Source organism: Echinococcus granulosus, assembly GCF_000524195.1.
Source record: "Echinococcus granulosus chromosome Unknown EG_S00007, whole genome shotgun sequence".
Classification (NCBI taxonomy): domain Eukaryota; kingdom Metazoa; phylum Platyhelminthes; class Cestoda; order Cyclophyllidea; family Taeniidae; genus Echinococcus; species Echinococcus granulosus.
In genome coordinates, this window is record NW_020170387.1 from 1,421,802 (window position 1) to 1,444,591 (window position 22,790).

A 22,790-nucleotide genomic window follows, 5' to 3' on the forward strand; every position below is an offset into this window, starting at 1 on the left:
TAATCAGCTTCCCAGGAGCAATTTATAGTTACTTTTATATGCTCTAAACATAATGTCTTGTGTTTTGCCTCTGCCTGCTCCCCAAGCTTGCAAAAGTATTTTTGTTTCAAGCCTGTCTAATCGGCTATAATTGCTCTACTTTAGCCCATCTTTCTACTATTTTATCCTCCACAGGATGTATTGGCAACTAGCCATCAGTTTTGTCCTCTTGATGATTGTCATTCCTGCTACTCGGGCACGTGTGCACTATTTTTTGGCCTATTTCATCTACGCCTCTGTCGTGTTCGTCGGTTCGGTTGTGTATGCGTTCAAGTTCTTTCTCAAAGGAGAACCACGTTATGAGAATAGCTGGTTAGTTTTTTTTCTAATCGTCCCTTTCCATTTGTTTATAGCGAGTTTATGAAAGTTTATAGACTGGCTCGCACGTTAATGGGTCTTCAACCGCGGATCTTTGGTCTGGAGACTTATGACCCCGAACAACAATATATTTACATCGCTAACCATCAAAGCTTCATCGATGTCTTGTGTAAGTTCGCTCGGATATTAAAACACCTGTTTTCTAAATGCTTTTTGAATGCTATCTGACAAGCGTCTTGCCCTTATTAGCGCTCACAGACGTTTGGAAGCTTCCCTCAACTGTTATTGCAAAGGATACTTTGAGGTATTTCGGTCCACTTGGAGCCATTCTCTATTACACCAAATGCATCCTCATTCATCGCTCTAACCACGAAAAGGCTATCTCCGAAATGAACCGAGCAGCTGAGCAAATTATGAACGATAAGGTTTGCATTTTTCAACATTTGCAACTGTCGACCTATTGTTTATTTCAACTTTACTTATTGGTTAATTGGAATTGGCAGTAGAAAATACAAACCTTTAAAATTTTATGACTGTCGTTGCACAATAAATTAACGTGGAATCCTCGAAATTATCGTGGTCTGGGACAATACTTTTACTCCATTCATCTCGGTTTGCCTTAACACTGATACTTTTAAACTCCCTTATTGAGATGGTTACGAAATGGTTTATTAAACACTCTTGCTAATACTTTATGCCACAGATTGGATACTCATCATTCTTCAGGTCAGTCTCTTTGTGTTCCCTGAGGGAACAAGGAACTGTTCAGGTCATTTGCTGCCCTTCAAGAAGGGCGCCTTTCATATGGCAATTCAGACTCATCTCCCTATCCAACCCGTCGTCATTTCTTGCTACAACTCTTTCCTCGATCACAAGAGGTTCTCCCTTACTCCAGGTGTGTTTTGCTCCCCTGCGGAGCTTGCCTTTTCCGCGTACTTGAACTGCTTTTGTACGGCAGCTGAATTTGCGAAAATATGATACCGTAGACTGATTCGCGATTTGATAAGCGTAGACACCAATGTTCCAGCTGTATGGCTGCTTCTCTAAGCTGCATCCTGTCTGGTGGTGAAGATTGCCCTGTTTAGTGGAGGGTAAAGGACTACCTCCTTTTTTTTCAATATTAAACTATTTCTATTATGAGTGTAAAAATACCTTCATATGTGCGTGTATATGAAGAACCGTCCACTAAGTGGAGACCTTAAAGTACTTATTCCCATGCTGACTCTCAAGTAAGAAGTGGATCTAGTGAATTTGCATACCCTTTGATCTAAGCGTTAATCTGTTCTTTTGAAGTTCGTTTCGCGGCTGCTATGGTACATGTCTAATGTTTGGTCTGTTATTCAAAACACTGCACTTTATTGGGCACGAACTTCGTGTGCTAAAACCGGCGGACACGATTCGCATTTCATTCGGGCAATCCTGTTCTTCACTTCGTTAATTGCCTTGTCACGTCATATGATCTCATTTCTGTCAGCTTATGAATTCACCAATATTACGGTTTTATCACTATTTAGTCAGTGGTTACTGTTGGTCAAACCTATCTAAGCGGTTGTCTGTTGTCTCTTGATGCTATAGGGACGCGTCTTGTATTACTTATTGTCATAGGCACCTGAACAAGCTTTTAAAGTTGGTAATTAACTCGATAGTCTACAGTGAAATTTGTCGGAAGTCCAGGTCAAATATTTGCAGTATAGTTTTCGCGCCATAATTTTTTGACTTACAGCTGTCTCCAAATCCGCAATTGGGCTTTTGCTATTACTGCTTTACCGCCGTCTTAGCAACAAGACTTTATCCATTTTCAAGCACTATTTTAATTTACGTTTTTCAATAATTGAATCTATTCAAAACGAGGTTTTCTGGTGTGTTGAATTGCTTTTTCAATTCTACATTACCTCGAACTGTCACAATTGCCTGAGGTTTATTGGGATTTATTGAAAGCATCTTGAAATTTCAGAGCCCATATGTACCGTGTTATTTTTCACCATAATGGTCGGACCCACTAGTGAAATTTTCTGATTTTGGAAGTTCGAAATGCTCAAAAAGTTGTCTACTATCCACTCCCTTCCAGTGCCTTACAGCATCTATCTGCTTCCTCCCATCTCCACGGTCGGAATGGACAAGTCTCAGGTAGATGAGCTGGTGAAGCGAACGTACCTGGCCATGTCCGAGGTCTTCAATCGGACGGTGCGAGCCTCGCTCGAGGAGTTGGGCAAGGATCTTCGAAGAAAGTTGGGCTGATCTTCCGCACCCCTTCCTTCCATGCCGTTTCCAATTCCACGTTACCTTGATCGGTACCTGCGACGATTTGCAATTCATTTGTTAATATGACTGCAGCCATTTTCCCCTTCTCCCTCCCCCCACCCGTTTTCTCTTTTCTACTAATCCCTTTCTGCTTGCCTGAATGTCGGTGAATCAGCATATATCTCCTATTTGGGAGTGGTAATTAGCCACATTCACCTAAAATTTTTTCAACAGAGGACTTTGCTTGTCGGAATTTTGGTGGTCGGCTCTGCGGAACCGCATTTTAAGATCTGCGATGTTAGTTTTGAAGCGTCTGGTCGCATCCGTTCATATACGCATTCGGGGTCGGTGCTATATCTGAGTAGGCGAAATTCCTCATCTCTTCGTCGTGGGCGGCCAAGGTGTATTTGCCATACTCTACCCGTGTAGCTGCAAATATTGGCCCTCAAATGAGGTGGGGGTGTGTATCCTGCGGTCGCGTGAGATAGTGTTTATGGCCGATTCTTTTCATCCTGGTTTTGTTTAAATCTCTCAAATGAAGGATTTGGAGAAGTATCCTCGCATGCAGATGTCTGAGTGGTGCCGTAGGGAGCGATGTTGAGCTAACCCTAATGAGTTGATAGGAAATGCAGTGCATTTGGTTCTATGAACAGCGTCTATGTGCAACGGTACGAGATTAACGGGTCCCTTGGTTGAATTCGTTTTAACAAAATTTATCACCGAAATCGCTCCAGTGCCATAGACACTGGGATTGTTCCCGTCAAAGGGTTAAGCTTTCCCAAAATTTACCAATGATTGAAAATGGTAAACACTTCACGCTTATAAAATACTGAACTTGGTGATTAGCATGGCCTAAGTGTTCTAAGGGACTAATAAGATACTTCCACTTAGAACCCACGATTTCTACTTCCTGAATTAGAACCCATGCTTTTTTAATAAGTATGCAAATAACCTGGCAAATTTGAGGCAAAATGTACACTCCAATAGCCCATTGTTACATGACCACCGTGGGCGCTACTAGTGGCTTTCGTGTCACTGGCAGAAGTAAATTTTAGTATTGAATCGACGTAAAAAGTCGTTATTCATTAACTTATACTTAGGCATCATTGTACAGGTCTGGTGGTTTGTTAAACTTTACGCTTGACTACGCGACTTCCTCAAGCTTCACTTGCCGTACTTCCATTCTCCGGCATGGCTCTCGGGCCATTAATAATAGCCTCCTTGCCTTTTCTACTTTTGCAAGCCTTGTCAAAATGCGAATGAAGTATCAATGAGGAGGAGATGCAGAATACCGGCTTCGTGAAACTACTTCAAATAGCAGCCCTCATTAAATAATTCCACTTCTAAGCCAACCTTTTGAACAGACATTGGCATTTCGTACTATGGTCCCCTTGTAAAGTATCGCTAGCCCCTCTTATGCAGAAAACTTGAATACCATTCCTAGTTAGTGGACGGCTTTTAGAGCATCGACTATGCCGTAATGACCGACAGAGAAGACTGAGTGAGCAAGGGGGGAAAACCATGCACTGCTTTGGTACTTTGGAAGCCTCATAGATTGTACCCTTGATCTGACGCATGACTCAGAAGACATGTTGATATCCTCCTGGTTTCTCGATACCGACTTATTTACCACATCTCATTATGAGAAAAGTAGAAATCACATAACTAGGGAACCCCGACCCTAAAATCGCGATAATCCAGAATAGTATGGCAAGTATATAACACCAAGGTTAGGTTTAATTTCAAAATTCTAACCTAAAAACTCCAACGAAGAAATGCTGTGACTTTTGCTGTTATAATAGAGGGTATCTTTTATACTTTTCGTTGTTGTGATTCATGTACAACAATGCTGCAGCCGATGTTTGTAAAAGCAGGAATTTGGTTAATCAATTATTGCAAAATTTATAAACTGATCAAGGCTTACTACTTCAAAACGAGTTTTGAATATAATTAATGTCCTTATGAATCCGAATCTTCCTCCAAGTGCTCTGTCATTCAAACTGCCAAAATGATGCAAATAAATGAATTTGATGATTGTAAAGCCCTTAAATGGCTGCGGTTGCAGTTTTCTATCACAGATAACTCAAGAAACTGCGAAAACATTTTTCACGCTATTTCAAGGTTATCACCTGCTGTGTGGTAATCTGAATATTGCGGAATTGTAGGTTTTTGTGAAATAATAGAGCAATTTTACCATGTTTATTAAAATGATCTACTGCATAAAAAATGAAATTTCCCAGAGAAATTCGCCTTGCAACTCCTAAATGGGCTCAGTGGATGATCTTAGCAAAAGCGTATCCACTCGATTTTCCGGAATAAGCGTTTACATATAGTTATATTGAATAATATTATTGACTTTCATGTCAGACCCTACACTTAGACCTAATAGATCTGGTATGAATATTTATGAAAGTTGATCTCATGCCGATTTTAGCTGTCATTTTCAAGTCGGTATATGTGTACTTGTACCTATAATGTTTAGGTTAATGAGCCATTTCATTTGCTTGTTATAGGTCCCTTTTAGTTTTTTATGCTGTGACATGCTTTTGTAAATTCATCTCTCTTGAACACTTCCACTACCAAGAATTTGTGTGTAGCTACTCGTTGAAGGTGCAATTTTGAAGTACAACGCGCAAAATAACAGGATAACGCTAATGCATCGTATTTTGCAGGCACATAGTTTACAGAGTATTTGTTATTTGTTTTAGGCTGGATCTGGGATGGATGCAGTCTGGCTACTGCTTTTAATTTCGATTCTAACCGTCTTTTACATCATCTGCAAGATTCCAATTGTGCGCTACTACGTAAAATATTTCGCCCTTGGCCTCATTTTGAATGTTGGCTCAGTATTCTTTACACTCACTTTCTTGATTAAAGGAAAGCCATCCTTTGCAAATAGTTGGTGGGGTTTCTATTAACTAATTGTCACTTTTAAAGTGATGTTATGCCTCTTCTTCACCTGTCTCAATGTGTACTTGGCCTGCGACCGAAACTATATGGGTTGGAGAATTGCTATATGCACCGTCAATGTATTTATGTTATTAACCATCAGAGTTTCATCGATGCCATAGGTGTGGACAACTTTTTGTAACATTTATGATTTTCAGTCATTTCTCACCTATGGCGTGAGCCCTCGTCGTCTATTGTAAAGGATTCTCTTCGTTTCTATGGGCTGGGTTGGCCAATGATCCACTTCATGCGAATCCTTTCGATTGTTAGAAATGACCACGCAAAAGCAATGAAAACTATGCGTGAAGCAGTCAGGATGGTCAAAAAGGAACATGTAACTTGGCACACTCCCGCTTTTATTAAAATTATATTTAGGTAAACATGTTTATTTTCCCAGAAGGAACCCGAAATTATAGTGGTCGACTATTGCCCTTCAAGAAAGGTGCCTTTCACCTTGCGATTCAAACACAACTTCCAATCGTACCCGTGGTTATTTCCTGCTACAACTCCTTTCTTGATCACAAGAATAAGATTTTTGATGACGGTAAATTATGTTTGATTAATTTTGAATTCAAAACCAGCTTTTTTGATGGAGTGGAATCATTAATGGGATTGGAATAATTTAGTTTCTGATCCTTGTCTACCTGTGTCGACTGTTGTCTTCTTTACGTGTGGCTTTCTCTTCCCAAAAAATTCATAATCTCTCTGTAGTGTTTCTTGTTTTGCCGCCATTCCTTTCCACTCCTCTAATTTTATTCCCTTATGAGTAATTTTTGCCTTAATTTCGCGATTTCAGCTCTCGCAAACCGCGCAGTAGCAATCCCCCATCCATTGCGTAATCGGTTTTAATGGCATAAAAAATGCAGTAGTGGGGTGTAAGATCTTTGAAATGAACTTGAAAATTTCCTAATTTTCCTTTTCTGGTGCACCTACAAGTACATCATGCACATCACCCCTCTGCCTATACTATTGCAATATTCATCGCAGCCAATATCCAATGTAGTGAAACCCCTTTGGACTAGTCACAGCCTCACAGTGTTTGAAGTTTCAAGTTATCTTGTTTTAGAAAATTTGTGCCCTAATAAGGAACAGTCTACATAAATAAGATAACCTCTTCAGATTTCTCGCTTCAAATATTCGGTTCCCCACTTTTAATGAAATTAACAAATGCACAATAAAGTCCTTTTATCCTTTTTCATGCTTTTCTGTCTAAAAATTGTACTCAACTAGAAATTCACTATAAATTTACTAAAATCAGACCTTGTAATACGGCGTTTTGCATAATTGATTCGTTTCACAAAAAACATTTTTAAGACAGACGATAATGGATTTCATCCTTATCACCCATTGAATCGTTGAGAGGTCTGTACTCTTATTTAGCAACTGTCATTATGTCAGTTGTTAGAGTTTATTGTATACCAGCACTATTTTGTGCCATGTGTTCGGTATTTTGCCTAGTTTAGTGTTTCAAGAATTTTGACTTTCCTGCTCTCCTTAAAAAATATCAGGTAATTGCGGTTTTTCAAGTCGATCATTTTCATCTTTCTCCGAAATCGGAAAAGTGTTTTCACTGAGTACTCATTTTCGGAAAGATTAGGCAAGACCTCAGGATTGGGTGCTAAGATCCACAAGTCTCAATTTAAGCATACTGTAGTCATGGCACTTTGGTTCAGTTCAAGTTAAACTATTGTCTTGGATATTTTGGAAGAAATGAGCCCAGACTTCATTTTGGGGGTCAAGCCATCATAGTTGGAGTAAATGCATGCCTGGACATTGTTTATACAAACACTTGTTCCAACTACCAAGCTCGGAAAGCCATGTTCTACAAAAGTCTCGACTGCACTTTCGTAGCCGATCATTACGATGCACCTTTCCAGTCATGTCTTATCACACGCCAGAAAAACATCATGCATTGCATTTTCTGAAGTCTTCCAACCCTGTTACGTACTTTTCAATTAAATATGGGGACTAATTCGACTGTAGGTTCTATTCTTGTGCCTTTTATTCCAAAATGTCTTTAAAAATCTGTTTAATAGGGCGCTTTGGCTTTATTTCTCTCACTCTCAGTTCTCCTTGCTCATTTTTTAAATAAAATGTTATGATGTTGAACAAATACTTGCTTATTAAGTTGATAAAAAAAGTGTTTCTGCTTTATTTGCACTAAAACTGCCTCCCGTCAGTGATGTATCTTTGCTTTCAGGAGGCAAACTTAGGATGTTAATCGAGTGAGTAAACAGAGAAATTGTCAAGCTCAGTGTTTTTCATCTTTATTAATGCTGATACAGAGATGTAACAGTAATAGAAAAAAGGTGTGAATGCGTTAGCGAGATCTTATGTATTTTCATAGTAAGGCCTGAGAATGTACCTTGTCAAGCCAAGGCTTGTCACTACGCTGTAATCCCGATACCAAAGTGATGTGGACTTAGGGTCTCTCTTTACTCTTGATTCTTCCCCTTCAGCGGTAGTAAGATCGTTACACCTTCGCTTCGGCTGATTTTTTTCATGGAACCCAATCTTTTGATTTTTCTGTGATTTGCCAAGTCTGGAAATTCCTCTTTAAGAATAGGTAGCGTTAGGCCTTTTATATCTCCTGTGTAATTTGGTCCCGTGATTAATGTGATGCAATCTCTTAGCATTTTCCAAATTATCTGCACAGGTCTAATGGTGATTTAATGCTCAAGCGAGCTACACACTATTCAAAAACGCATTAACAACTTTAGAGGCCTTTCCGCTCTTGTATTCAAGATCTATTTTTCTTTATTACTAGGGTAACATGTACATTCAGGACCAGCAAAATGACATTAGTCTGTCCATTTCCTAGAGTGTATACATTGGTGCATTGCTGTTTATAATTTTCGTTGTTTCACCTCTGCCATTAATGAAATAAACATGTTGCATATTGTAAAATAAGTTTAACCAAATTAAAGGTCGGGCTTTTTGTCTCGATAGCCGCATTAATTGTGAGCTAAATTAACTCCATTACTGCTTAACTTGTGTAAGGATTTAGAATTCGACACTCCTATGCTTTGTTTCAGTAATTTGCCCTTATGATTCAGGCAAACAGAAGTTTATTTTGTTGTTTGAACTTATGAAACTTTGAGCGACCAACTGAATTATTGCGGTTCCACCGAATGGCCACCAATAGCGCCTGCCTTTTAAGACGCCTCTAACTTGGTGGTGATTCATTCCCTTCTTAATCTGTCGTGTGCTGCTCTCTTCAAGTTATTAGCCAACTGAGTATAGCAAATATCCGAACTTTACTTGAAGCTTTTCCCTTTTTAACAATACGGGGCGGAATTCTAGTCTCTGACCTCGTTTTGCCATCGAACTTTCTATTAATTAGTTTAAAGACGGTAGCACATGCAAGTGAAACGTTTAACGCGAAATGTTGGTTTAAGTAGGCGAGTGGGGTTGTTGAAAAAGGTGAGTGTAAATTGCAGAACGGGCTTGAAGTATGGTGTGATTTGTTTACATGAATCTTACAGAGAATAAACTTGTGTTTATGTGTTTGGGTCAGTCGACCCAAACAATGGGCTGGTGATGTGGAAAGGCCGTCGATTATGAGGGTTGAGCTACCTTTCGCTTACCAGTCTAACAAGATGTTGGTAACCTTTTATCACCAATAGGCAGCGCTTTACCTTCTCTAGGATCTGAGTGTAGCTTTGACTACTTCATATTTTTTACGTCAATTTAGAATTAGTCTGTGGAACAATTTTCGCATTAAACCTATATTTTGAATAGTTATTTCCTCTATAAATTTTGCAATAATTTTTGCCCTTCGAAACCCCATATTGATATCGTATTGTAGTGTGTGCTTCACCAATTTCAGTAGGTCTATTTTGTAGGATATTGGTTATGTCAATGTTCCAATTTTGTTCACGAAATTAGACGTACACCTCACTTTGTGTACTTTTCCAACAATTGCCTACCCACTAGAAGTCTTGCTATTTGCATATATAAGTAGCTTGTGTATTTCATCTTACAACCTGCCTGGATCCCATCTCTACCCTCCCCATTGTTAGCCGCCTACGCGGTCTACATCCTTGCACCCATTTCTACGGAGGGTCTCACTTCTGCCGATGCTACAAGCCTAACGGAGAAGACACATGCAGTCATGAGTAAGGTGTTCGACCTCACAGCCGGTGCCACCAAGGAGGATCTGTGGATGGATCTTCGGGAGAGGGAGAAGCTTCAAGAACACGAAGAGGGGCAGGAGCAAGAGCAACAGTCACAGTAGGTGGGCGAAAGGCAGTGAGGCCTTTAGCGACCATACGAACTTGTCCAACTTACTCAACTTCAGTAAATCGTAATAAATACTTGATGTCACTGCCAGTTTTTAAATGATATTTTTATCCATCCCCAATAAGACAAGTCGGTGGGGGTTGTCTATCGCATAACACCATTCTAACTAGTTATTTGTGCTAAATGTCCTAAAAAATGGTACTCAATGGATTGAAAAAATCATTATACGGAGTGAATAAAGTGGTAATAACCTGGGTTACGATGAACAGATGTCAGTTCACGTTCATAGACATGTAGTAGGATATCTCAAAAACTCTGTCAGATGTAGATACATACTGTATAATAAGCAGTGGTTGAGAGTATGTCTAAGCTTAACTTGAGGGAGTGGTAGAAAGGTTTCTGCAACTGAGTCTGCCACAGCATTAACGGATCAAGACCACTGAGTTCCACGCAAATAAGTCCAGCAAAACACTGGATTACCATCCACCACCCCAACACCCAAACGATCAACTAATAACCAATCCAGCATCACCGATGAGGTCACGTTTTCACCCGCTACAAACCCTTCCACACCTCTACATTGAATGAATCTCACACCACTGGATCCATCTTACATTTTTAAGCAACATCTGCCCACCTCGATTAAAACAGCATAACAAAGGTCAAATAAAAACGAGCAAAATACATCGCTTTCTTCTCCCTTGATATATCTTGATAGGTACATACAGAGCTTGTTAGCCTAGACACAGAAAAGGGGGAGTGGAAGGATTATCAACATCAGCAGAAAGACCCCGGCCGTACCGCCAGGTGCTGGCGCGCATAATCTTATTTTCTGTTTAGCTCTGCCTGCTAGTCTGTTTGTTGTCCTGATATGAAAGGGATCTGCAGGCGCAGGCACACATAAGTAGAAAGCCGTTGGGATGAAGACTAAGGGGATAGGTTTGAAAATGTACACAATCGAAAAGACAACATCTGCTTTGGGTATGTGGCGCTTTATTGGAGTGGCTATCAGCCAGGCGGTGAGGGTTTGCACTGATAGGGAGACTGTGGTTTCTCCTCGATGGTCAACGGAACCTCCTCATCCTCTTCGTCATCCTCTTCCGCCGTCACCTCCTCATTCTCCCTCTTTGCTTTCTGAACCAATTTTTCATATTCCTGCTGCCTTGTGAGGCCGGTAGAATTTGAATGTTCTGAAAGGCTCCCATGTTCTTCGGAGTTGTTGGTGGCCATAGCGGTGGTGGTTATAAGTGGTATCTGGGGGGTGGTATTCTCGGTAGGCTGTTCGATGACCTTAGCAACGACACCGAGGGTGCTTGCGACAGCTTTGTTGCGCCCAACTTGCAAAAGATCTTCAATCACCTTGTCGATAGGTGTCTTTTCACAAATGCCTAAAAAACAAAGTGCGATAGCATAGTGCTGGTTCTAGTTTAATGCTGCCCACATGCTTCAGTCCAAAGACCAGTGGGTGGTATGTCCATTAGAAGTGGTTAAGACTACAAAACCAGCCCTCATTCAAATGGGCTGTAGCCGACTCCCTCTCCAGCTCAGAAAAGTTTCAATTCCACCATAGTTCCATGTTTGAAAGCACATACCCGAAAGAGTAAACATGTAAAGCAAGTGCACAAAACCCTAACCACCCTCAAGTCATCACGAGATCAGCAGACTAATTTATCCGTACTAGCAATTGAGCTAAGAGCTCCTCATCACATAACTACCAATCAAATTAATTTAAGTTGCCGATAATTTTGGTCCAAAATAGCAGCCTTATAGCTATTGTCGTATCGTACGTTAAGTGACTTTTTGGTGCATGAATCATTAATAACCTTGATTTCAAAATGATAATGGCCTTTGACACCTAAAAATAAATAGTGACTAATTACTTGGGAAGAAAACTCGGCCGATATCGACACTGGTGACTCGACGAAGACCACAAACCAGGCCCATCAGTTGAAGGCCTCTAGAGGCGGTCTGAACTTCAAACGGTCGCTGGTTTCCGTCGTCATTGACTTTCTGCGATTCGCTTTCGCTAAGAAAGCCAGCGAATTCTACTTGAACCTTCTGTTCGATTTCCCGAACTCGATTCAAGCCGGTTGCATCATTCGTTCTTACTCCTCCTGTAATTAAAAAACCCTGTTAGTGTTACTGATCAAATATCAGTAGCTATTCGTAACCATTAAAATAGTTTACCAGAATTAAACAAGGCCATGTAACGAAGGTAGGTGTATTCTTCGGGGGTAACTTCAGCTCTGCTGAAGCCGGATACGATTGAATTAAAATCTGACTTCATTGGGTGGGCGTCAACTCCACAGCCATCGTCTTGGTTCGAGCCGAAGAACTCCATTCTCAAGTTGCCCAATCTTCGGCCAAACATCTGACAGAGACCCAGCATAAATAGATCCACCCAGGAGAGGGCGATCAACTCATTCTGGAGATCGGATCTGAAATACGGGGTTTGGGAGCTGACTATCAATCTCAAAAGGCCTAGCAAAGATAGCAGCTCAAAGACAATTTCAGTCTTTTTACGAACTGAGTGAATACTTCGAGAGGCCTTGGAAGACGGGTCAAGTTTGTGCACGTCACACCAGGCGCTAGACACAATTAGTCAGCGGACGTATGCGTGCGTATGCAAGCTCTGTGTGTCATCGATAGGGCCCGCATGTCCGCAAACGATGCGCGCAACTCTGCGCCATACCGCACCCGCTTCGAACCACCACCCTTCTCTCCCCACTCATCACCGCCGCCCGCCGAAGCCTTTGTTTTGACACGACCAACAAGCTCACATGTACGCGACACAACGGGTTTGAATGAAGGCACAATCACACACACACACACACACCCCAGAAACACTCGAGGCGAACAGATGTTCAGCGCCACCCCGTCCCATCCTCCCTCCCCGACTTGGTAAATAACAATAGGTTGTTTTCGTGAAGCTGGGTCAGGCACCTATTAGAGGACGCGCGTGTCCAAGGTTGACGAAACTTTGCGCACGGAAAAAATTCCTCTGCTCAGTAGCAGTAGTAGTAGCAGAAGCGGTGTGACTTTCACTGATCATTTAAAATGGCCAATGAGGTCAGGAGGTGACCCCAGGAGAGCTACGTTTATCCTCCCTGTCCATGTTGGGTGCTTGCATGGATGTATATACACATTCGCGAACCTGACCTCGCAGGTCAAAGTGGAACCTGAGGGGGCGGAGGTCACTGAGCAATCGGATTCAACTGAGGTCAACAATATGCGCCCACGCACCCAAGCATGAACGCACACAACCAGAATTTGCAGGCTGACCCAACGGAATTGCATGCAAAGTATGCAGGGATCAAGCACGTGATTTGACCTCTCATTTGATCGCTTATTCTAGCATGTAGGCAATTTGAGAGCCTCGCGATAGAACCATGCCTGATAGTATGCCATGCAAATCGGGTGGCTTGGCAGGGTAGTTAAGAGAACGGCCGATATCATGGATGGCCATGTGTTTCAGTGATCTTCGAGTCGGTAATTTCCGCAACTGAGTAAATTAAGATACTAAGTTAAAAATCAGCTAGAACAAGGTATGAATGAATCTGTGGAAAGTTTGGCATTTTGTTGAACTATTACTGATGAAAGGGTGGGCGAAAAAAGTACCAAGTATTCCAGAATAGGATATTAGATCTTGGAGACTGGAGGCGAGAAAATGGCCTTCTGACCCGCAACATAGGTCCCAACCATCTATTTACTTTGTAAGCCAAAAACTGTGGGTGGCTGTAAGCACGCAAATAAATATCAAGTCTCTTCACTAAAGTTATTTGATGGTTGATCTAGTACGCGTTAAATGGATCGGTTTTGGGTATCAATACCCAAACGCATTAAGGATACGTGCGGTTTGTACCCTGATTGTAGAATTAGGCCTCATGAATGTATGCATTTCTGAAGAGCTAAAAAATACCAATTTGTCAGCAAAAGAAACCCATAACAGTCTTCTTTCTAGTCAATACGCAGTGATTGCATAAGACAATACCAGTGCGATGATAGCAAGAGATTGTGACAGAGAACTGCGCTCACGGGAGCTGGTCGAGAGGTCCGCACCGCTTCAGCCAATCGACAGTGACAAGAAGGACACGGGAGGCCATTTCATGGAGAGGGGGATTCTCCGTGGTCAGTAACTCCAACTGTGGCTGTGTGTTCGGTGCTGCGGCAGGCGCGGTGGTGGTAGTGTTGGTGCGCTTCCGACTGGAGGCTCCGCTCGTGCCGCTATTGATGCGTCGCTTGCGCGAGCTCCGACTGGTAGGCCGAGAGGAAGTCGATGAGGCGTTGCTCGGACTCGGACTTGGGGTTGTCTGCGCAATCGTCTGACCCACCAAAGGGTTGCCATTCTGGTTTACTGATGGGGACGGTACCACCGTCACCTCGACTTCGTGGATAGAGATAAAAAATGGAATATAGCTAGTTGGCTCGCTTTATCCGATAAATCGGCTTCTACTTTATGCGATCTATGATCCTTAGCCTACAAGTTAACGAATTTTGGACCAAGCACCGGTGTGCCAAAACCACTTTTTCTGGATTACACACTTGACTATAATTCAGAAAACAGCGAATAATGAGGAGTACAGCAATGACCATAAAAAGTGCTAGATTATTACCGTAATACCAAAAAATCTCTCTATCAGCACTCGAAATTAGAGTGGGTATAATGGGAAACTCTTAGGTGTTTGGAAAAAAAGAGGGTATGACAATACCAATGTTTAATTCCCAAAAGATTATGCATTAAAAAGGCGATTTTCAGTCGCATGAACAAGACGTGATCATTCTGCCGTCCCTTGACCACGTCGATCTTCCACCCACACTACTAATTTCTGGGTCCTTCCGAACATCTACGGTAAACATACTTTCAGACTCAAACTGAAGATGCGTAACGCATAAATGAGTTGGTTGGCTAAAAGTTCTCGTGAAAATCGGCTTAAGTTTTGGAAACGGGAAGTGGATAAAATGAGGACGCCCTAACTACCTAGGAAAGCCGAAGACGTAGTAAAATTTTGCCCTAATTTGGACAAAATTTCACTGCATCAAAATCATGTATATTTTAACTGCATACGCCTCTTCAATCTTCCGTGATTCTGCTTTTAAATATATATGACTACATTATCCACCCTACTAGACTCTCGAATCTTCGTCTTATAGAAAATTGTTCTGTAGCCTTACCAGGAATAACACGAGGCTACAAAACAGTAACCTAGGCTAACAATAATGACCGATAATGGCATATTTTAAATGCCGTAGAGGAGCCGTAACGACTCTGCCAACTTACCGAAACCACTTGATGGCGTAGTATTCGCAGCTTTGCTCGTATTACTGCAAACTCCGTTCTCCGTTATAGGATTAGTGGCAACAGCCGCAGCGGCAGTGAGGACAGCGTTTAGCGGCATCTCAGCCTGATCGTGATCCACCTTGGTACGCAACAAGTTCAATAAGTTGGTGGATCTATTCACGGGTGGTGGGAGCGGCGGAGGTGGCGGTGGCGGTGGTATCTGGAGAGCCGATGGATGGTTGACAATCTGCGAATGCAAGCCGGTGATAGAGTTCGAGTTGACGTTGGCGTCGGAGAGGCGAGAGGCGAGCGACGTCACTGTGGAGGCGAGGATTGCGCTGTAGATGGAGGTAACGTTGTTTGGAGCTGCTGCAGCGTTTCGCGAGACTGAAATGGGCGCAACAGCCGCCGGCAAGACTTTCTGATGTGCCGCAAGTATCGCCGCTATCTCGTTCAAATTCACCTGCTGTTGTGATGGCTGCGTAGCAGCCAAAGTTACGTTCGGTGGCGGTGTTTCCACGTTAGATGTGGCCGGTTTGGGCAGCAAAGGAATCTAAAGATCACACAGTTACTGACCAGGCGCAGGGGGAAGGGGAGGATGATATGCAACAAAACAATACATCTGGACAAGTAGACTCTTTCAAATCCCCGATAGCATGGGATTTCGCTCATCCTGCTAGTTACATAACCCTCTAAAGTTGTAATAGAGCTGCACTCAATTTATATCCATTAGTCTCTAGGATCAACTGCAGGACTGGTCTTATACCCAAACAACACTCACTTGCGGAGGATTAGGTCTAACTTCACCGTCGGCAAGCGAAGTCTCGGGAGAAACCGAAGATGTGGGTGGGAGGGGAGAGGAGGAAGCGGAGGAGCAGTTATGGGTGGCCTTTTCTCCGCTGATACCGTGTAGGTTAACACCGCCACCACTGATACCACTATCATCATTGTGCGAGGCGATGAGCAGCGGGGGCTGGTCGGAGTCGAGACTGAGTCGTGGGAATTGGCCTGCGCCCATAGAGGGCGACGACGACGAGACGGTGGTGGTAGGAGCCATCGTGGTGCCCAGACGTCGCTCGTTTTGTACCGCCTCCGACCGCATGCCCACCAGCAGACACTTCTGCATACGACAGTACTGACACCGATTCCGGAAGGCCTTGTTGACTATGCAATGCTTGTTGCTCCGGCATACGTAGTTCACGTGGCCCCGGATGGAGCGCTTGAAGAAGCCCTTGCAGCCCTCGCACGAGATGACACCGTAGTGACGACCTACACGGAGGTAGAGGGAGAGATAACGCTGGTTTTGTGGCGGCGCACACGTACACAAAGTATGAGGTTCACGTGGCGCGACAAACGTATGTCGTCACCTAGGTTACTGCATTTCGCAAGTGCGCAGTCGTAATCCTAATGTGAATATAGAAAAACAAAGACCTATCTGAGCAAGTACCCCTTTGAATGCGCTTCCGGGTTAGTCCGTCAGTGAAGTACCGTCAATTCCTGAGTAAAGGCACATTCACTACCACGTGATAGTACAATGTGAAATAAGGAATTTCGATGTTCACAAGAATGTAGTTTAGGCAGCTTTTATGCGCAAAGAAAACGTTAAAACATGGATAACTGAACCAAATCAAAGGCTATATGACCGGCACAAAGAATTTAGTAAGTCAGGATGAAATAATCTTGTAAAACCCTCCACGTTGCCTGGTTGCAGAGTGTCCTTCAGCTAGCATGGACAAAAAAGCAAACCAAGTTTTAGATTTGAAGAGATTTGACCATTCAATTAATACAAATTCACATATCTGTGATAGTTTTAAAAAAAATCTACCTGAGGCGACATCACCACAGACGAGACAGGGTTCAACAGTGCCGTCACTATTTCTTGCTCCACGAATCGAGAAAGTTGTCGACGTTGCAATGGTAGAACTATTGACTGTAGAGGGCTGTGGCGGCAGCGGTCCGAGTACCGTCGCCTGTGCCAGAGTCGTCGAGGCCTTTGAGGCGGCAGCAGAACCCTCTTGCGACTCCTCGGAGCTTTTGGTTTCTTCCTGCTTCACACTGTACAGCTGGTTCAGCAGCTCACTGGCATTAACAATGTTAGCGGGAGTGGTCGCTGTGGTTGTGGTGACGGTTACGGCGCTGTTCACGCAGCCGGGCGCAGGGGAGCTAATTGCACCACTGCTGCCGTCGCCGCCACCACCGCCAAGACCCAGAATACCCAGTGCGGCCATGAGGTGCTCAGCTGAGGGAGGATTGGGCGGGAGCGGCGGCGGAGCGGGGGACGAGGTGATGGTAACCATTGATGGTGCGGAGGGATTCGGCTCGAGGCTGAGGAGGGCTATGGGGGGAGCGCTCGACCCACCAGCAGAGGTGGCGGTAAGGGCAGCGATAGTCTGTTGGAGACGATTGGTCAACATCAGCGAATCGAGCGAGCCACCATCGCTACCGCCACCACCACCGACCTCTCCCGTAGTGGAGACCGTCTGAGATGGGTGTGCTGCAGTGGGCAGTCCGTACACTCCGGTGGGGGGGAAGGCGGCTCCAACGTTGTGGGTGGCAGAGAAGCTTGCACCAGAAGTCTGTGGCTCTATCGCTCCTCCGAGGATTGCAGTCTGTTGTTGCTGCTGGGCAGAAAACATTTGGACATAACTTCCTACACAATGGGTCTATACTCACGTATGCGAGATACCATTTCAACGCAGCGGATGGTGAGTCTAGTGCAGACATATTTTTGCGTATGATGAGTTGTCTGATCGTTTGATCTCAATGCTGGCGCAAAACGAACGGAACTCACGTGACTGACATTTGATCAGCAGGGGCTGCATTGTGCAGGATCAGTTCATGAGACCACCAAGTCCATTTAAAGTAAGTTAGTCTGGTTCTGAGGCATTTGTGGTAAAAATTACAAGAGTACAGTTTGAACTAATTAATAACAAATACAAGTTGCATTTCCCTATTTAAACCTCGGTCTGTTTTGCAGATGCCATTATGTTGGACATTATCAATTAGTGCATCCCGATTGATCAGATGTTTAAATCCACCGTGCATACATACACACAGTACCAGGTCACTGCAAATTCGATTGGAGGAGAAAAACAATGTGATAAACACCGAGGTCCCATTGGTCATGTCAAGGTCACGCATGCAAATCGAAACAACAGGATCACAAGGCTGCGGTAGGGCGGAGGTCGTAATGTGGCGTCTACTAGACAAACATCATCAAGCACACGTAGTGCGCACGCAATGGTGCTTGATTGAAGCCCTTTTTCAAAAGAATATTGCTATGAATTTCAGCTTTATGTGAACTGGATTGTGGCATTGACAGTATAACAGATGAAAGGATCCGCCTCACCTTATGGTAGAGAAAAGTTGCTATTCCGCAGTAATCACGTTGACCCAATGAGATGATTATTAAAAGAATCTATACCACACAGGATCTTCCATATATTAGAGGTCTGAGTTGTGTGATAGGTGGTTGACCTGAACAAGTCGCGAGGCTAATTAGATTAACTAGGCTGCCATTGTCTTAAAACACCCGTCTTCAAAATTGTAAAGTTGAGCGATTGAAAACTCCACACCAAATCTTCTAACTACTTCGTGAGTAATTTGGGTGGGATTTTACGACTTAAAAATGGATGAACAGGTGTGGTTCGCACTTGGAAGGAGTGAAAGCACACCTACACATTCCCCAGTTAATATGACGTATTATTCATAGCATTGTGTGTAGCAAGGACAAGTTGAGGCTATGGGGTTGATGAATACAACAGCAACCACTGCCATGTGGCAGGTACTGCAAATCATAACTTCATAAGGTCACCAAAGGATCAATGCTAAATCAAGAGGCTACGCAAGATACCCCATACAAGTACAGGTGAGAAGTAAACACACCATTTGACGAAGAATGGCCGATTGGAGGAGGAGATAGATGTCATTCTGAGGAATGGCTTGCGCAGCAGCGGCAATGGGGAGAGTAGGAGGTGAGAATGGGATGCTCAACAACTGACAGGCCCCGTTCACGGGGAGGGAGGAGTCTGTAGGCGTCGTCGCCAGCGAGGTACGCAGCAGCTGGAGCAACTGCCCGTTGCTCACACTAGGAGTGGACACCTCCGGTTTCACCACGGGCACACCAGCAGTTGTGGTGGTAGTGGTGGCTGTGGTGCCCCCGCTACTCCCCAACAGGGAACGCAAATGTACGTTCGCCGTGGCAACCGCGGGCATCGGGCCAGCAACTGCAAGGCTGCCCAGCAATTTGCAGAGATCCGCACTAGATATTTTCGTCTCCGGGCTCGCCGACCCACCATTGGGCATCTCTGCTGATTGGTTCAGCTTTGACGCGATCGCGGTGAAGCAGTCGTTGAGTGAGGTGGTTGCAGTATCGGTCACTGTCGTCGTCGCAATCCTTGCTCCAGCAGCCGCAGCAACAGCAGCTCCACTCTCCATTAGCTTCTCGGTCAGTGAGGCGAGGGTTTGTGAGGCGTTGGCGAGTTCCGCTGCTTGTGTCGGAGCAAGGTTTGTTTCTGCGGAGGGTGACTGTTGCACATCGATACTCATGCTCGGCCGTGGACTTTTGCTCTTTTTCGACCTTAGAGTGGTGGGCATGCCCAAAGTAGTTCGCACTTTGCCCGAGGTGTACCGTTGGTCCCCTACACAACAGCAAATTTTTTACTTGTCCATCACAAAACACTCGAGATATTAATGACGTGGGGATAAAGATGGGTCCATGCTTTATCCACAGAAATAGATTTTTGAGTAAAAGCGTGAAGGTCCTAGTGCGCAGATAAATGTTTTCATGAGATCCAAGCCTAGAGAGGTTTTTATGGGGAAACAACCCAGGTAGTTGTAACGATTCTTAATAATGGTATGACAAAAGTGGCACTTGTTCCGACGTTAACAATGACACATTCTCAGCGCAAAAAAAAAAAAAGTTGTTCATGTAATTTTTAGGCAAAAAAAGTGGACCATTCAAACAAATGGTTTAATAGTATCAAGAATTGTGCATTTGATTAATCAATTAAAGCAGGTTTGGAGTTGTTCTACAGGTTAGATCGATATGACGCCAACGGTACTCTGAGGGTGGTTCTTCTTGGAAGCAGATGATGGCCTGAAAAGCCTTGAAAAAGGGGGAAACCTCAATGTGGATAAATAACGTTTAGACCTCGATGAGACCACGTTCAGGTGAGAAAAAAAGTTGACTTGAGCAAGCGTTTCATTTTTCCCGGCGTGTAGATATGCAAGCCGAGCCTTCCCGCGCAATCGCTTTGTGAGGTTAAAGCCGGCAACTTTACCAACTACGGCATGGTCAAGAGGTGGCTAAGAGTCCCAGCGACGTGATAAAAATAAAGTGGAATGAACGCGAGTCCAAGTAGCCAATAGGGGTGGCGCAAAATCGAGTTGGATGCACTCACGCACACTCACGCTTGACCTATGTGAGCGCGCAACCGGTAGATCAATCGATAGGTCCTGCTCTGCCATGGGCTCCTACTGCGTCTCCGCAATCCGTGGTTTCTGCCCCCATACTCACGCCTCTCCTCCAAAACAACTGTTTGGAGTCAACCTGACAACCCTTCGATTCAATATCAGTTGTGTGAACCCAAGTGGAGGGGGGAGGTTTCAATAGGGCATCGACTCTCCAAATTTTCGGAAGAACTGAGTTACTTAGAGCAGGAGTCGAGAGGAGAGAAGGTGCTAATCGTAAAAAAGCGCTAGGCCGGATACCCTTCTTCTGTCCCATTGAGAGCAGACTTGAGGGTTTGGGACATCCACCACGTAGCGAATGAGCGCGTACGCACGCTGGACTGATCGAAGCGGGATAATCGTGTTAACTTTGACTAAGCACGATCGATAAGCCTCAGCACGACAGATACAGCAGAGCTGATTTCTCACAGACAGCCTGGCCAGAAAATGGGTCAAAATGCTCCACTGCGTCAGAAAAAAAAACAAGTCAGGGTTAGCGCGAGAGTGAGAGCGTCCGTGCAACCAATAGTGGCGGAATAGGCCACATTGTCATGCACATACACACATCCGCTGCACGTTTGACCCACAAGCCAACTTATAAACTGCTGATAATGTTGGCGCACTGTGGAACCTAGTTCACTCGGACCCGCCTTACTCGTGAGTCACCGACTCGGGCCTGACAATTGGACAAGTACTGACCCCTTAACCCCATGAACCCCAACCTGTCGATCAGCCAATAATCGAAATATGGAATATTTCAGAATCGTCCATTTCATGATAGTGTGCCAGCACCAATGTCCTATGACCCCGAGTAAAAGTAGCAGGCTATCCACATAACTATTCGATATAATAATATGGAAATGTACCCATATTCTACTTTTCTGGTTGGATTAATTTTATATACATGCTGTTTTACTTAAGGATAGTGAATGAAGGGAAACAAAGTGTCCTGATCCCCTCACAAGAGCGTCAGAGCACATAGCTGTTAAGAATGGGTACACTTCCACAGACAAAAGATACCAAGGTCGCTTTCCTATCTGAATAACAAATTACAATTGACAGATGAGTTTCCCACATTAGGGGAAAGCTGTTGTCATGGCAAAATCGCCCGCACAGCCGCACCTCAGTGGTGAGACATTAAAATTTTGAGGTGATTAAATGCGCACATGCTCTTAGAGTTGGTCCGCACTATAATGACATGCAATCATTGGTTCCGCTAGGTACCTTGTAAGGTTAATGTGTAAATGGTGAAAAGATTAGAGAAGGCGTCAAACAAGAACAAAAACCAAACCACAAACGCGCAAGTATCATCCCAATAATTGGAGGTGGGAATGACTGGGGGTAGTGTTATCACAATTTGGAGAGCAAGATGATTTTAAAGGGGATCATACTTACCGCCCTGTTGGTCGTGGTTATCAGCGAATTGAAAAAAGATCCCCGTACGAGGCAGACAGGCAGACAAACGAACGTAAACCACGCCAGGAGGCAAATGCTACAGAGCGCGCACACAACGGAGAGCGAGAGGGCGTGCGTATGCGAGAGAGAGCAATAGCGAGATCGAGACAAAACAGGCTTGCCTGCGTGCGTACGTTACTGCGTGCGCACACGCTCTGACCTCGTCCTATACGCGCTTTGCTTTTTATGATTGTGTGCATAGCATGCATGCGCTTCACTGTGCTTGCACGTACGCACACGCACCGACCTTTGACTTGTGCATGCAAGTGCGTGTGTATGTTTGGTATGTGCGCACGTATGCGTTCCTGACCCGCTCTCGTTGGTTAACCCGACCTTTGACTCATGTGGTTGTGTGCATGTACGTGCGTGCGTGTGCATCCCCGCGTACGTGCGTGTGCGCACCAGTTGCGACATGTCTGTACGTCTCTTTTGCCTAACAGAGAGTGCGTGCTGCGAATTGGGCAAGTGGGCGCGCACAACGCACGTTTGCTGCTGTATTATGACCTTTGCGCTCACAACGCCCATCTGCTGGCCTCCCCCCTTCTCCTCACCCCCCCTCTTCTACCCACCCTGCCTGCCTGCCTGGTTGCCTCTTCGCCAATCGCCTCTCTCTGCCTCAACCTTGCTACGAGTTAGTCAGCGCCTCGGTCAATAGTTAACCGTGGCAGAGCGTAGGAAATTTACGAGACTTGCTGCTGCTATTGCTGTGAAAATAAAGTTGGAGCTTTCAATCAGAATTAGCCGTTGAGTTTGGCACGCCAATCCTAATCCCTAGGCCATTTCTGCCAAAGATATTGTCTATCATCTTGCTTTAATC

General features: G+C 44.2%; 2 protein-coding genes across 2 annotated transcripts; one reads left to right on the forward strand and one right to left on the reverse strand. All coding sequences in view use genetic code 11, as the record gives it.

The window, feature by feature from the left end:
- Window positions 1-175: 175 nt before the first annotated feature.
- EGR_01862 (acyltransferase) lies at window positions 176-9,784 on the forward strand (the record flags this gene model as incomplete). The annotated part of the gene is made up of 10 exons (XM_024491111.1): window positions 176-351; window positions 393-526; window positions 607-782; window positions 1,084-1,252; window positions 2,426-2,541; window positions 5,307-5,500; window positions 5,536-5,669; window positions 5,706-5,881; window positions 5,923-6,091; window positions 9,570-9,784. 10 exons carry the CDS (start codon window positions 176-178, stop codon window positions 9,782-9,784), a joined length of 1,659 nt encoding a protein of 552 aa, XP_024354567.1.
- Window positions 9,785-10,797: 1,013 nt separating this feature from the next.
- Window positions 10,798-22,235, reverse strand: EGR_01863 (Nuclear receptor subfamily 2 group C member; the record flags this gene model as incomplete). Its single annotated transcript, XM_024491112.1, has 9 exons — window positions 10,798-11,177; window positions 11,670-11,903; window positions 11,977-12,227; window positions 13,825-14,173; window positions 15,068-15,620; window positions 15,849-16,336; window positions 16,893-17,685; window positions 18,953-19,707; window positions 22,217-22,235. 9 exons carry the CDS (start codon window positions 22,233-22,235, stop codon window positions 10,798-10,800), a joined length of 3,822 nt encoding a protein of 1,273 aa, XP_024354568.1.
- Between the last annotated feature and the right edge of the window lie 555 nt (window positions 22,236-22,790).